This window comes from Lycium ferocissimum, chromosome 6, assembly GCF_029784015.1.
Source record: "Lycium ferocissimum isolate CSIRO_LF1 chromosome 6, AGI_CSIRO_Lferr_CH_V1, whole genome shotgun sequence".
Lineage (NCBI taxonomy): Eukaryota > Viridiplantae > Streptophyta > Magnoliopsida > Solanales > Solanaceae > Lycium > Lycium ferocissimum.
The window spans coordinates 5,752,862-5,767,657 of record NC_081347.1 but is presented as its reverse complement, the minus strand read 5'-3'; the positions used below and the strand labels follow the sequence as shown (position 1 = coordinate 5,767,657).

General features: G+C 33.9%; 1 protein-coding gene across 1 annotated transcript; it reads left to right on the top strand.

The window, feature by feature from the left end:
* The first annotated feature begins 993 nt into the window (after nt 1-993).
* Nucleotides 994-13,326, top strand: LOC132059077 (endoribonuclease Dicer homolog 2). The gene is given in 24 exon segments (XM_059451562.1): nt 994-1,135; nt 3,078-3,158; nt 3,261-3,438; nt 3,661-3,774; nt 3,856-3,990; nt 4,688-4,711; nt 4,714-4,774; nt 4,891-4,955; nt 5,316-5,456; nt 5,567-5,695; nt 5,780-5,909; nt 6,004-6,103; nt 6,643-6,838; nt 6,921-7,081; nt 7,294-7,512; nt 8,356-8,585; nt 8,663-8,937; nt 9,230-9,660; nt 9,751-9,854; nt 9,945-10,141; nt 10,247-10,456; nt 10,868-11,278; nt 12,297-12,575; nt 12,682-13,326. Coding segments are annotated over 23 exon segments (4,245 nt in total). The 5' UTR covers nt 994-1,135; nt 3,078-3,087; the 3' UTR covers nt 13,066-13,326.
* The last annotated feature ends 1,470 nt before the right edge of the window (nt 13,327-14,796 follow it).

Below are 14,796 nucleotides of genomic sequence, written 5' to 3'. Positions count from 1 at the left end.
TATAAAAAGGTTACTCTTTTATGCATTTTTTTTTGTGTGTGTTTATAATGGTGGTTTAATCTTTGATTATATGTGCTTAACTTACAAAATCTTGAATTTTTTCTGGTTAGATTCTTAGTGGGCGTTTGGCCATAAAAATTATTCATTTTTTTCGGATTTTTTTTTCATTTTTTTTACTTTTAGCGTTTGGCCATAAAAATTATTCACTTTTTCCGGAGTTGTATTCCGAAATATTAAAAACAAAAAAAAAAACTTATTTTTTAAAAATTTTCAACTTTTTTCACTACATTTCACCAAAAACTACAATTTCAAAAAATTATTTTTTCTTCTAACTCTAACTTCAAAAATTCCAAAAAAAAAATAAAAAAAGATTGGTATTTATGGCCAAACGGGCCCTTATACTTTTCTTGAATTTTTACAAATGTGTACTTTTTTTGGAGCCCATCTTGTCCTAAGATTGTCCTATTTTCTACGGTTAAAGCTACACTAATAGATATAATTGTATTAGAGGTGCCATTGTATTTTTTCTTCAATTGTATTTTCCTATATATTAGGCAAAAAGATTCTGTCTTTTCATTTTAATCACCCTCTTTCTTATATTGATTTGGAGCCCGTTTGGATTAACCGAAAAAAAAATGATTTTTAAAAATGTTTTCGATATAGCGATTGACCTTATTGAAATTAACGAAAAAAGATTAATTTAATATAAGAAGGAATAAAATTATTATTGGTCAAATCAAAATAAATTTTAAATAAAAAATAAATTGGAGCTGAGCAATTTTTTAATTTTGACTTATTTTAAGTATTTTTTAACTTAATTTCAGCTATTTTTTATTTTTATCAAATACCTAAATAAATTAGAAATAGTTTATAAGCTAGTTTGATTCACTTATAAGCCTCGATCTTAAACTGTAGTGCTACTATTTTTGTTTTTTTCCCTTGGGGGGGTGGGGGTAGAGGCGTGGGTTGGGGGTATTCTTCCCTTGTCATAGAAGCTTAAAATTTAAAACCTCTACATATAGTCCCAGTGTATCTCTCTTTACACTCACTCTTTCTTATTCATTCTCTCACTGAAAAAAAAAAAAAAACTGTTGGAAACATTCTCTTCAAAGATTTTGCAATACAACTCTAGCCAGTGAGATTTCCTAACTACTTTTGTGTTCTTTTTCATAGATATGGGTGTTTATAATGGGGGTTAAATCTTTGATTATATGTGGTTTTACTTACAAAATCTTGTTTTTTTCTCTTGGATTTTGGTTTTTCTTTGTGTTTGTTTAAAATGGTAAAAAGGGTATGTAGATAAATAGGTTGCTTTATGTGTGATCACATGGTTGTCATTTTCTTGGAGTGTTTTATATTTCATTTTTATAACTTTGTTGGTGTCTTTATGTTTGTTTGGTCCTATGTTAATGTACATAACAATCAATGGGGTGTTTCTTTTTCACAAAGATTACTCTTTTATGCATTTTTTTTTTGATTTGGGTGTTTATATGTGCTTTTACTTACAAAATGTTGTTTTTTTCTGGTTTGATTAGTATATTTCTCTTGGATTTTGGATTTTGGTTTTTCTTTGTGTTTGTTTAAAATAGGTTGCTTTATGTATGATCACCTGGTTGTCATTTTCTTGGAGTGTTTATATTTCATTTTTATAACTTTGTTGGTGTCTTTATGTTAGTTTGGTCCTATGTTAATGTAGATAACAATAATTTTAAATCTGTGTTTATATGTGCTTTTACTTACAAAATGTTGTTTTTTTTCTGGTTTGATTAGTATATTTTTCTTGGATTTTGGTTTTTCTTTGTGTTTGTTAAAAATAGGTTGCTTTATGTATGATCACCTGGTTGTCATTTTCTTGGAGTGTTTTATATTTCATTTTAATAACTTTGTTGGTGTCTTTATGTTTGTTTGGTCCTATGGAGTGTTTATTTTTCACAAAGATTACTCTTTTAAGCATTTTTTTTTTTTTGATATGGGTGTTTATAATGGGGGTTAAATCTGTGTTTATATGTACTTTTACTTACAAAATGTTGTTTTTCTCTAGTTTGATTAGTATATTTCTCTTGGATTTTGGGTTTAAAATAGGTTGCTTTATGTATGATCACCTGGTTGTCATTTTCTTGGAGTGTTTTATGTTTCATCATTGTTGTTATGTTGGTGTCTTTATGTTTGTTTGGTCCAGTGTTGATGTAGGCAACTATAAATGGAGCCAGCTGACTATATCTGTGTTTGTTTTTCATAAAGATTACTCTTTTATGCATTTTGTTTTGAAATGGGTGTTTTACTTGGGGGTTAAATCTTTGATTATATGTGCTTTAACTTACAAAATCCTGTTTTTTTCCTGGTTTGATTAGTATATTTCTCTTGGATTATGGTTTTCCTTTGTGTTTCTTTTAAATGGTAAAAAGGGTGTGTTTCTTTTTCACAAAGATTACTCTTTTATGCAATTTGAAATGGATGTCTTACATGAGTTAAATCTTTAACTTACAAAATCCTGTTTTTTTTTTTCTGGTTTGATTCATGTACTTTTCTTGGATTATGGTTTTTCTTTGTGTTTGTTTGAAATGGTAAACTGACTGTGTTTCTTTTTCATAAAGATTACTCTTTTATGCATTTCTTTAAATGGATGTTTACCAGGGGGTTAAATCTTTCATTGTATGTGCTTTACTTACAAAATCTTGTCTTTTTCTGGTTTGATTCGTATACTTCCCTTGAATATTGTTTTTTTTATTGTGTTTCCTTGAAATGGTAAAAGGTCTTTCTGTCCTTCCCAAGGTAGGTGTAGGTTTCTTCTTCCCTGTTACACTTTTTTTATTTTTTATGGTAACTAATCACTTTGTATTAATCACTAAGTTTGAACAGTTAAGCACCACAGCTAAGCCACATCCCAGCTTGCTGTTCATGAATACAATATCACCTAAACATCAAACCTCATAAAGCTATGTTGTTGTTGTTGGTGTGTAGATAAATAGATTGCTTTATGTATGATCACCTGGTTGTAATTTTCTTGGAGAGTTTTTTCATTTCGTTTATATTACTTAGTTGGTGTCTTATGTTTGTTTGGTCTAATGTTAATGTAGATAAAAATCCATGGAGCCAGCTGATGTTGAAGTCTCGGAAAACCAACAGCTCTCCGCTGACCCTCTGCCTTTTGCAAGAAGGTTGGCATTTTACATTGATTTTCTAATGGAGTTAGAAAAAACATTAAAAAAAAATGAGCTTTTGTAATATATGTGTTCTCTATGTATGATATTGTTATGCAGTTATCAGTTGGAAGCCCTGGAGACTTCACTAAAGCAGAACACCATTGTTTACTTGGAGACTGGTTCAGGAAAGACCCTAATAGCGATAATGCTTCTTAGAAGCTACGCGTACCTTCTTCGAAAGCCATCTCCGTACATAGCTGTTTTCTTGGTCCCGACTGTTGTTCTGGTGACTCAGGTAGTACTTCTAGCTTCTCAATCTAGTCCCTAACATTTTTACGGATTGATGTATCCACTTAAATTAATATCCTGTCTAAAGATTGTAGAGCTGTTTGTTTCCCATTAGTTTTCTCATGTTTTGCAGTTTGATAATACTCTTTGAGGTTACATGCTTTTAGGTTGAAAATTGTCTATTTGACTTGTTCTAATGTTGTTGATCTTGTGATTTGATAATTACAAGCAAGGAGATTCTATCAGTATGCATACTGACTTAAAAGTCGGAACATATTGGGGTGAAATGGGTGTTGATTACTGGAATGCTGCGACGTGGCAACAAGAAGTGGAAGACCATGAGGTGTGTATGAACTATGTTTTATCTTCAGTGATAAATTATTAAAAGTTGCTTAAGTAATCACCGGAGGGTTTCGTCTTTCAGGTACTTGTTATGACACCAGCGATACTACTTGCTGCTTTGAGGCATAGCTTTCTAAAAATAGAAATGATAAAGGTTATAATATTTGATGAGTGCCACAATGCACGAGGCAGACACTCCTATGCCTGCATAATGAAGGTACGTTGTTCGTGGTAATTGTTGGTTATATTTTATCAAGTGCAATTTCTTCACCGGGATGATGCTGTTATGTAATACGTGTCACTCTCTCGGTTCCAAAATACTTGACTAAATTTGGTTATCGCGTATCCAAAGCAAATTGTTTGAATACATTATTATTATTATTATGATGGAGTTCCGTAAGTAAGTGTGTTTGCTGAAATGAGTTGATATATTCTCAAATAGTGTAAGTTTTATGTCTGAGTTATCAACTGGAAATATTACATGCTAGAAAAGAGTTTAACTATAAAAACTTATAATGTCAACAATTAGCAAAAAACTGTCAACCAGGTGATGCTATTCATAAAGCAGAAAGAATAAAGCAGCATTATATCAACAACATTTGATTTCTTTGTTAATGGATATTCATTACTATTTTATAGTTACTACTTACTACCACTTTAACAATATCTTATTTTAGTACATTTGATCACTTGATTTTATTTGTCACATGTCTGATACCACTTGTGAAAAGTTGACCAAAATGAGATATCAAGAGGATATGTACATTTACCTGATGTGGAGTCCTTATGGGCACACCGTTGCTTCTTTTGTACATACGTACCCTACATAAGAAAAGACTAACTAGAATCCGGCTTGATAAGACTTAGTATGGTACTTGAACAATTCTTGTCTTAGAGGATTGATTTTCTTTCAGGAATTTTATCATCGGCAATTAACCTGTGTGAGAGCGCACAACTTCCAAGAATATTCGGGATGACTGCTTCCCCTATAAAGTCTAAAGGTTGGTGTGATTTGATTTTATAGCTTTGGACATCTTTTGATATATTTCCACATCATACTGTTAAGAAACTGGTTTCTCTCTTTCTGTGGATTCTCATGTTTATACCTTTTATGCAGGTTCTGGCACGGCAGATAGTTATTGGCAAAAGATTCGTGACCTCGAGAATCTTATGCATTCCAAGGTTCTCGCAATTAATCTTCTCCATTTATCTGTTTTTGTCATGCACTCTGTGCTTCAGCGTATTTCAGAGAAGAGAACCATGTTGTTTCCCTTTCTTTAAATTTTGTTAGTGATGACATCAGCATGATTTTTGCAAGTGTTTCTTTTTGTACTTCGAGTTCATATTTGTGCTGTGCAAGCATTTAACTTTTAGCTTTTGGATGTTTGTCATCAAAACATTGCACTTACTTTCTTGCTGTCATATCTCTTGTATAAGCTGAAAGGCATAAAGACATTTATATACATACATATATACATATATATATATATATATATATATATATTCGGTTCCTCTTATTATGATCTTCCTTTGTAAATGAAGGTATACACGTGCGTAAGTGAATCGGTTTTGGCGGAGTATATCCCATTCTCAAATACGAAGCTGAAGATATATCAAAATGTGAATATTTCTTGCACATTGTTTCATAGTTTAGCTCATGACCTTAAAAGGTTGAAAGAAAAGGTAAACATCTATTCTTTAGCCAATGGATTTTGTCTTTCTACTTTACATATGGGTCAGACATTTTTGCTCTTCCAATTTTAGTTGTTTTAACCTTTTTCTTATCATTGCAGCATGAATGCTCGATTTCAAAGTCAAATCTGTCTTATATGAGTGCTGGATCTGCAACAAGAAGATTAACAAAACTTTATTCGGCTTTCCTATTTTGTCTGAGTGAGATGGGTGCTTGGCTGGCTTTCAAGGTAAATTTTGTTCCTTGCTGGTGCATAAAAAAATTAAACGGTTTGTTTGATCATTTTCCTAACATGGCTTTTGTTTTGAATCAGGCAGCTGAGTTTTTGTCCTGTGCAGAAAATGAATTCTTTTCATGGGGAGAACTAGATGTATGTGCCCAAACAATTGTTAGAGATTTCAGTTTGGGTGCATCTAAGGTTTTCTTGGCTCGCTTACCATCTGGTATATCGTAGTTAGCAATATCCTTTTTCTTTTCTCCCTGAGCTGTGAGCATGTTTTTCGATTTCTTTCTGACCTCTCTTCCCTGTTAACATAGGGTCACGTTGGTCAATTGGTGGTGATATTCAGGCAAATACGGATGCTGGATATTTGACATCCAAAGTTACTTGTCTTATAGAGTCTCTTCTCGAGTACAGGTGAGAGCGTTTGGATATTCAATCTATCAATTAGTCAAAAGCTTTAATGTCAATTCAATCTAATGGGAAGTTTGTAGAATAACTGGAAAAAAGAGAAGTGGTCAGTTATATTCTCTTAACTTTTTGTGGCTCTTTGGTTTCACTTATTTTAATTGATTGTCTTTCACTTATTGGCCCAAAAATTATGTATAGTAGAGAACATACTTTTCTGAAGCCTTTCTTTTCTTTCCCCTAGTTATATTCCCATAATTTGGATTGTTTGCACAGGATCCAAATTATTTTCCCGGAATCTCGAGTTTGAAACTTTTTTGGCATTCGGTTTGTGGATTTTATTTATTACTTGATTATATTGTGTGTATTGTTCTAGAGCCTACTTTGGATTGATCAATAGCTGTATGAACTATTCCTTTTATGTACATGTTGGCACTTGCCCTGGGATTTAATTGGTCAGTGACTGAGATTATCCATTATGTCGTTGGGAAATATGATTATATATTTAGTGATTTACTGACCCACAAACTTCGTTTTTAATCCGATAGGGACCTGAAGGATTTGAGATGCATCATATTTGTTGAGAGAATTATTACAGCAATTGTTCTTCGGTCTCTATTGAATGAGTTGCTTCCGGAACTAACTGGTTGGAGAACTGAGTACACAGCAGGGCATACTTCTGTGGTGCAGTCACAGAGTAGGAAAACCCAAAATAAAATTGTCGAAGAATTTCGCAAGGGTCTGGTAAGTCAATTTTTTTTTTTTTTTTTGCTTTCTATATAATTTCTGAAGATTTAAAGTATGGTATCCATGCAAAACGCTGCAGGTGAACATTATTGTAGCGACATCTATTCTTGAAGAGGGCTTGGATGTCCAAAGTTGCAACCTTGTCGTTCGGTTTGATCCCTCAACTACTGTTTGTAGCTTTATACAATCTCGTGGACGAGCTCGAATGCAAAACTCCGACTTTCTTCTGATGATCGGAAGGTATATTTTGTCCATCCATTCTAATTGATACTATGATTGTTTTTCAGATTTCTGTCATGATTGTTTTTGGTGTATTATTTACTTAAACATTCTATTTCTTATCTGGTTAATTACTTTAGCTCTTGGCATTTTGTGCATTTATCATTGATAAAATTTGGAAGATTTAGTTGTAACAATGGACTGATCATTCTCATTTTTGGCTCAAATCCTAGTGGGGATTCTTCAACCCTCACTCGCATGCAAAACTATATGGCTAGTGGGGAGATAATGCGGCAAGAATCATTACGTCATGCTTCTATTCCATGTTCACCTCTAGACGATGAATTGCTTGTTGAACCTTGCTACAAAGTTGAAAGCACCGGAGCAGTTGTCACCCTCAGTTCTAGCGTGTCATTGTTATACTTCTACTGCTCTAGGCTACCTTCAGATGGGTTTGTACTTCATATTTCTTGCTATCTTTTGAGTATTTTACGTGTTAAATTTTTTTTTTTTTTCGTTTTTGGCCCGTCGGCCGGAATTAATTACGGGCGCTAGCCAAAATATACAAAACATAGTATATACTCCTTCCGTTTCAATTTTATGTGTTTTAGTTTTGACTGGCATGGAGTTCAAGAAAGTAAAGAACATTTTTGAATCTTGTGATCGTAAAGTAAAGATATGTTTAATGTCCCAAAATGCCCTTTAATCTTGTGGTCTTAAACATGCCGAATGAATGTCAGAGTTAAAGATTTGCCAAATTAGGAAAGAGGCATAGTTTTTTGAAACAGAGTAAGTAGGCGTTTGGCCATAGGATTTGGGGCTTTAATGCGGTTTATTAATGCGACGCCTTAGGATATTCCTATGCCTTGCTTATGAATTATGGTTTGCTCATTTGATAGGATGTTAAGAGTTGGGGAAGTTTTGATAGTTTTCACAAATTATGGGATTTTCATGTTTATGTTAATACAATTTTATGATGTCCAAATTTTAACTACACAAATTATGGGATTTTAATGTTTATGATAAATAATACAATTTTAGAAATTCAAGTTGCATGTCCGAATAAAATTTCAACTTCATATCAACCCGATTTCAAATCATGTCCAAACGGGCCCTAAGAACAGACAAATTGAAACGGAGGGAGTAATTTGTATATTTATGTATATTATATGTATATATATATACTTAATATATACAAAACATATATATTTTCCGGCTATTATTTTTAGGACGGCCGGAAAAGGTAAGCATCCCTTAAATATTGCATTACTGACTGACATTCAATTCATTTGTAGGTACTTTAAGCCCAATCCTAGGTGTGTGATTGATAATGAAACAGAAACCTGCACCTTACATCTTCCCAAAAGTTGCCCACTACAAAGAACTATAAGTGTACAGGGGAATGCCAAAATATTGAAGCAACTTGCATGCCTGGAAGCTTGTAAAGAACTTCATCACATGGGTGCCTTGACTGACAATCTTGTTCCTGATATTGTGGAGGAAGAAGCCATCAACAAAGAATTGGGTAACTCTACCCTCTTTTATATAAGGGGCTTTGTTTTAGACTGTGGTACTTGAGTTCTAACCTATTATATTGTGCAGAATGTCAAATCCATACTGTTGAAGAATCAAAATACTTTCCACCAGAATTGGTTAGCCATTGCGGCAATGATTCAGAAGCGGTGTACTACTGCTACCTGGTTGAGTTGGAACATGAGTCTTACAACGATTTCCCGCTTCATGGGATAATACTTGCTGTTAGGAAAAGGCTCATGTTTGATGATGAAATATTGGCTTTTGACTTAGACGTTGATAGGGGACGACGCTTGCAAGTACAATTAAATTATAGTAAAGTTGTTACGCTTACTTCTGAAGAGGTGACTATAATTTTATGGCTTTTATCATCTCTTTACTTGCCACCTGTAAAAATGGTTGGTGATACTTTTTATATAGGGATTTATCATTTTTGGCTTGTCAGCCGAAATTAATTACGGACGCTAATCAAAATGTACAAAACGCATACACTGTTTATGTACATATGTATAAAATATGTTTATCATATGTATATTTATACTTGATAAACAATACCTATACGTTTGTGGACTCTTATTATTTTAGCGGTCCATAAATTTACTTATCCCTTTTATATATCTATCTCTTTCTCTCCAGATTCGACGGTGTCAGAGTTTTCAAGTCAGTGTCTTCAGAATTCTTCTTGACCGTGATCTGAGTAAAGTGCAGGGCGCTTTGGCTGCTGCAGTTCAGTCGCCTATTGGTTCTGCAGTTTCTGATTATCTTTTGCTTCCATCTTTGGGTTCAACCCCTGAAATAAATTGGAAATGTGTGAATTCTTTGCTGTTTCCTTCTCATGTTCTTGTGGATAAGCATATGGATTGCTGTTCTACACAAGGTAGCAAGCGCAGTGTGAACACCAAAACTGGGGTGGTATGTAGCTGCATGTTGGAGAACTCATTGGTCTGTACACCTCATAACGGCCATATATACTGCATTACCGGTTTTTTGGATAATTTGGATTGCAACTCATTGTTGGATATGAGAACTGGAGAATCCTTTACCTACAAAGAATACTACAAAAAACGGTTTGTACAATTAGCTACTGATTTTCCTGGTGCTCCTTTTCCATATATCATCTTTTAGTTTAAAAATATTAAGTAATTTGCGGTTTACAGGCATGGGATCAAGATATGCTTTGAAGGAGAACCACTTCTTCGGGGGAAGCATATTTCTAAAGTGCACAATTACCTTCAGAGATGTAGAGCTCAGAAGGCTAAAGGTCTGATCAAATGGTTCTCCTTTTTATATAATGCTTATATATGAAAATTCACCATTTCATTTTGTTTGACCTCTTTGGCCTCCTTTGCAGATTCAACTGATTCATCCGTTGAGTTGCCTCCTGAACTTTGTTCCCTCATCATGTCTCCTGTCTCTATTTTTACCCTTCATACCTATGCATATGTTCCTTCGATCATGCATCGGATTGAGTCCTTGGTTATGGCCTCAAATTTGAAAAGAATGCATTTGGATGACTGCACTCTAAATGTTTTTATCCCAACCGCTAAAGTATGTGCTGCTATGATCTCATCTCAGATCTTTGTTCTAATTAAATCAGTCTTTCCATCAGTTGACTAGCGTTCTTGCAACTTACTCCTTGTTTTGTTATTTTAGGTTTTGGAAGCAATGACAACAAAGAAATGCCTCGAGAAGTTTCATTTGGAATCACTTGAGACACTTGGAGACTCTTTTCTCAAATATGCTGCCAGTATACAGCTGTTCAAGACTTATGAAAATCATCACGAGGGTCTTTTAACCGTTAAGAAAAACAAAATCATTTCCAATGCTGCACTCTGCAGGCTTGCAATTGCTCGTAAAATACCGGTAGGTATTTCTTGGTGATAATTTTTTTTTTTGGTCCTTCTGATATGTCTCACTGAAGTTTAAGGACAACCAGGGGATATTTGCATGTCACTTTAATCAATGATCCGATATTGACTGTTTGTTTAATGGGAATTAGTAGTTATTTTCCGTTGTTTATTCATATCTGTAAAACATGCATATTCCGTCAGTGCATCAATTGGAGTGCGTTTATTTTGGGACATGTCAATTTTGAGCAACTGCTTTTGGATCCTTGAATAAGTTAATATCCAGTGTAGTCTTAGAGAGTTACTAGGGTCTTTATATTTTGTTTGTTTAACTGCATATTGCTGGATGCAAATGCTATCTGAAATTCTGACTTCTTTTTCCTTTTTCTTCTTTTGGTGTCCCCTTCAATAAAAACTGTGATTACAGGGATTTATCCGTAATGAACCATTCGATCTTAAAACATGGCTCATTCCTGGAGATAATTCTCAAGTTCACAAATTCGACGAAGAATTCCTGATGCCGTCAGTAAAAATGTATAGTAGGGGAAAACTGAAGATTAAAAGCAAGAGAGTAGCTGATGTGGTTGAGGCTCTAATAGGTGCCTACCTCAGCTCGGGCGGGGAAGTAGCGGCTTTATCATTTATGAAATGGCTTGGGCTGGACATTGATTTTGTTGATGCACCTATGCCCAGGCACTTCCCCATGAATGCTGAGAAGCTAGTCAATGTCAGATACTTGGAATCCATGCTACATTACAAGTTCAATGATCCTTCTTTGCTTGTTGAAGCGCTAACTCACGGATCTTACATGCTTCCTGAGATTCCACGATGCTATCAGGTTATTCTCGCAATTAAATATTATCTATCTTATTGTTGTTAAATAGTTGGATCTATATTTTGCAGTTTGATTACTAAAATATATTGCTGCCTATGTGAACCTGCACATTACATTATCTATCTTATTGTTGTGAAATAGTTGGATCTATATTTTGCAGTTTGATTACTAAAATATATTGCTGCCTAGTTTGGGAAAGTTGTGAACCTGCCCATTTACATTAACCAAAGGCTGCATAGTATTTGATGGTTCTTCATACAGCTGCTAGTGATGATGAAATATTTATTCATTCAAGGAAGTTCCATGCTTTTATATATGATATGATAATATGAATCCTGTCTCGCTCTCTTTGCATCTTATATTAAGTTCAATATTCATTTCCCTGTTCTGTTTGATGGTAATGTTCTTATAATGGTATGAGATCTCCCATAAACTTATTCTATTTAAGCTCAAAATGCGTATCTCACATTTGGACCAATCTTTGTATGAGCTCAGGATGTGTAATAATAATAATGATTGCATAAAAGCAAATGATTTACAGCCACACAAATATCTAAGTTGTTTTGGACACATTTCAAAAATCTTCCTTTATTTCTTAAACTTTGTGCACGTTCCCTTTTTCCCTTTTGACTTCTGTCTTCCATTGGGAATCTTTTTGTATGGGGCTTTTAGGACACCTGAGAAAGAAATGAACGCAAGTGGAAGTTCTTTGTGAACATCTACATTGTCGATATCGCTAAATGAATGGAGATGCTTAAATGGTTGAAACAGTGTCGAGATTGAGAAAGTTAATTTTGGCCTTTCCTAAATAGATGTTATATAATGGAAGAAAATCATTTTCTGCTGCATCGTGGTTTCTTTGCGGTATACTGAGCCTTCCTTGCATACTGACAATATAGATTCGCATTTGAATTGATTTATATTAAGTGCTTATATTCATAGTTTGTTCTTTTAAGAACATTAGTTGTGGCTTTTTAACTTTATTGATTCAAATGGTGATGATCACCTGGCTATGATGCAGCGCTTGGAATTTCTTGGAGATGCAGTGTTAGATTATGTTGTTACAGCACATCTCTATTTCAAATATCCGGGACTGACTCCAGGACTCATTACTGATTTGAGGTCTGCCTCTGTAAACAATGAATGCTATGCTCATTCTGCAGTTAAGGCAGGCCTGCACAAGCATATTCTTCATGCCTCACAAGAGTTGCAGAGGCAGATATTTGGTACTGTTGAGGATTTCGAGAAATTGGATCTTGTGTCCACATTTGGATGGGAGGCTGAAACTACTTTCCCAAAGGTATTGCATACTTGCCTCGGAGTTAAGACATAACACTTTATCCGAACAAAATTAAGATACAAAAGAAAAAGTTACTAAGTCATTTTTTTTTTTGGGTTCGCTATAGGTGCTTGGAGATGTTATTGAGTTTTAATCATTTATTCTTTTGGGTTCGCTATAGGTGCTTGGAGATGCGATCTTTGTTGATTCTAGCTTCAACAAAGATATTACATTTCAGAGCATACGACCTCTTCTGGAACCGTTGATTACACCTCAGACAATAAAGCTCCATCCTGTAAGAGAGTTAAGTGAACTATGTGACCAGAAAGGTTATATAAAGAAGAAGAATGTCGTCTCTCGTGAGAATGGTGTGGCATATATTACAGTTGAGGTTGAAGCAAATGGTGTTGTTTACAAGAGCACGTGCTCGGGGCGAGACAAAATAATAGCCAAGAAGGTGGCTAGCAAAAATGTGCTCAAGTCTCTAAAGGAATGTGCATCCAATGCATAGCAACAATTGCTTTTTTGCACAACTTCAATTTACAAAATTTCCAGAATTGCTTAAATGCTTGAAGAAGTTTCATTAATATATCATTAATAGAGATTCTTCATTTTTAGCCCAAAGCATTTAGCTTATGTCCTTTGATAAATTCTCTAATACCATGCTTGTTCAAAACAGTAATGCTTTTTTATAGTTTGGTAGTTGACCATTTATTTGATGTACAATGTTCTCTATTATATCATCAATCGTAATGTACAAGAAGATTACAAATAGTTGGTGGGGCACTCATTAAGAGAACCCTCTAAAGCGTAGTTTAGCTGTCCAATCAGCTCTGCAAGCTGCTGGAACTAAAGTGAGCTGCGCACGAAGCTTATTGACGTTTCCCAATTGAACACACAAATTTTAATAATCATGTCTAGTGGAAGTATTAAAATAACCAGTAAATATGTATCCACAGGTAGTGTGTGGATCATCCAAGTGCCTTGAACATAGCCTTGACAACATTGACTCTAAAACTTCTCATTTTTATTTTTAATGAGATGAAATCAAGAACGATGAGCATGTTTCGGATCATAAATAGGTTTAATAAGTTTGCAAACATGTTGATGATAGTCATAATGAACAAAATAACAAAATAAGGCTTCATAAAAAGTTTATAACGATACCATGTAAAATTGCATTTTAACATCTAATTAACAAATTGCCAAGGGTCGTGCATAGGCTAGCGGCACGGACAACAACACTAAAGGTCTCAATAGTTTGCTTAAAATATATTTATTGTAATAAACGCATTTACAACCGACTAAGTTAATTTAAGACTTATAAGGAACGAGGACCTGTGTTTGATTAGAAAATAAGGCGTTTCAAATTATTTATCGTGCTTTATAAAAATAATTGTTTCAATTTATTTGTCATTTTAGAAGTTCAAGATAAAATTCATTATTTTTTCCATTTTGCCCTCAATAATACTGTTATTGAAGACTACAAACACCTCAATTATGGAAAGAGGACACATAAATAAAGTAAATAATAAATGAAGAGAAATTATATCTTAAGATATAAATAAGATAAAATAGTCAATAAAATAGTCAAAATCTCTTCTAACTAATATTTTCTTAAAAGGATGTAAAAGAGAAATACAAATAATTTGAGACAAAGGGAGTAGTCAGTGGCGTACGCAGGATTTTCATAAGCGATGTAGATATTTTGTAGAAGAGACAACAAAAATATTAATATCACATATGCAGGTACGAGATAGCCTTGATCGTTGAGTTATATTTTAAGCTACAAGGTCGTGGGTTCGATACTATATAACCACAATTTTTAGCCACAGAGGTCATGTTTTCCAAAAATATGCTTAGGTTTGGGTTCAAACTTGCAAGCTCGGACAACAAATTCTTGCTCTGAACCAACATTGCAAGTGACTCTCAATGTTAAGGGTTGTCATTTTCTTTCTATATATCAGTTTATGCTCAGTACTAATATATATAATAAAATTTTCTGACGAAGCGGTGTCACTTGAGACCCCTTGCTTCAACGTGGTCAAGCCCTGGGTGTAGTAACTTGTTATGATCAATATATCTAGTCATTTGTTTCATTTTTTTAGTTCAGAAAGTTGTAGAATTCTTTGACTCTAAATTGGCAAAATGACGTTTGCTTTTGGTGATGGTACGTTCGTATATTATATCTAGAAATAATGATAGTTATCCATTTCTTTTATTTGGTCTATATTATTGGGGG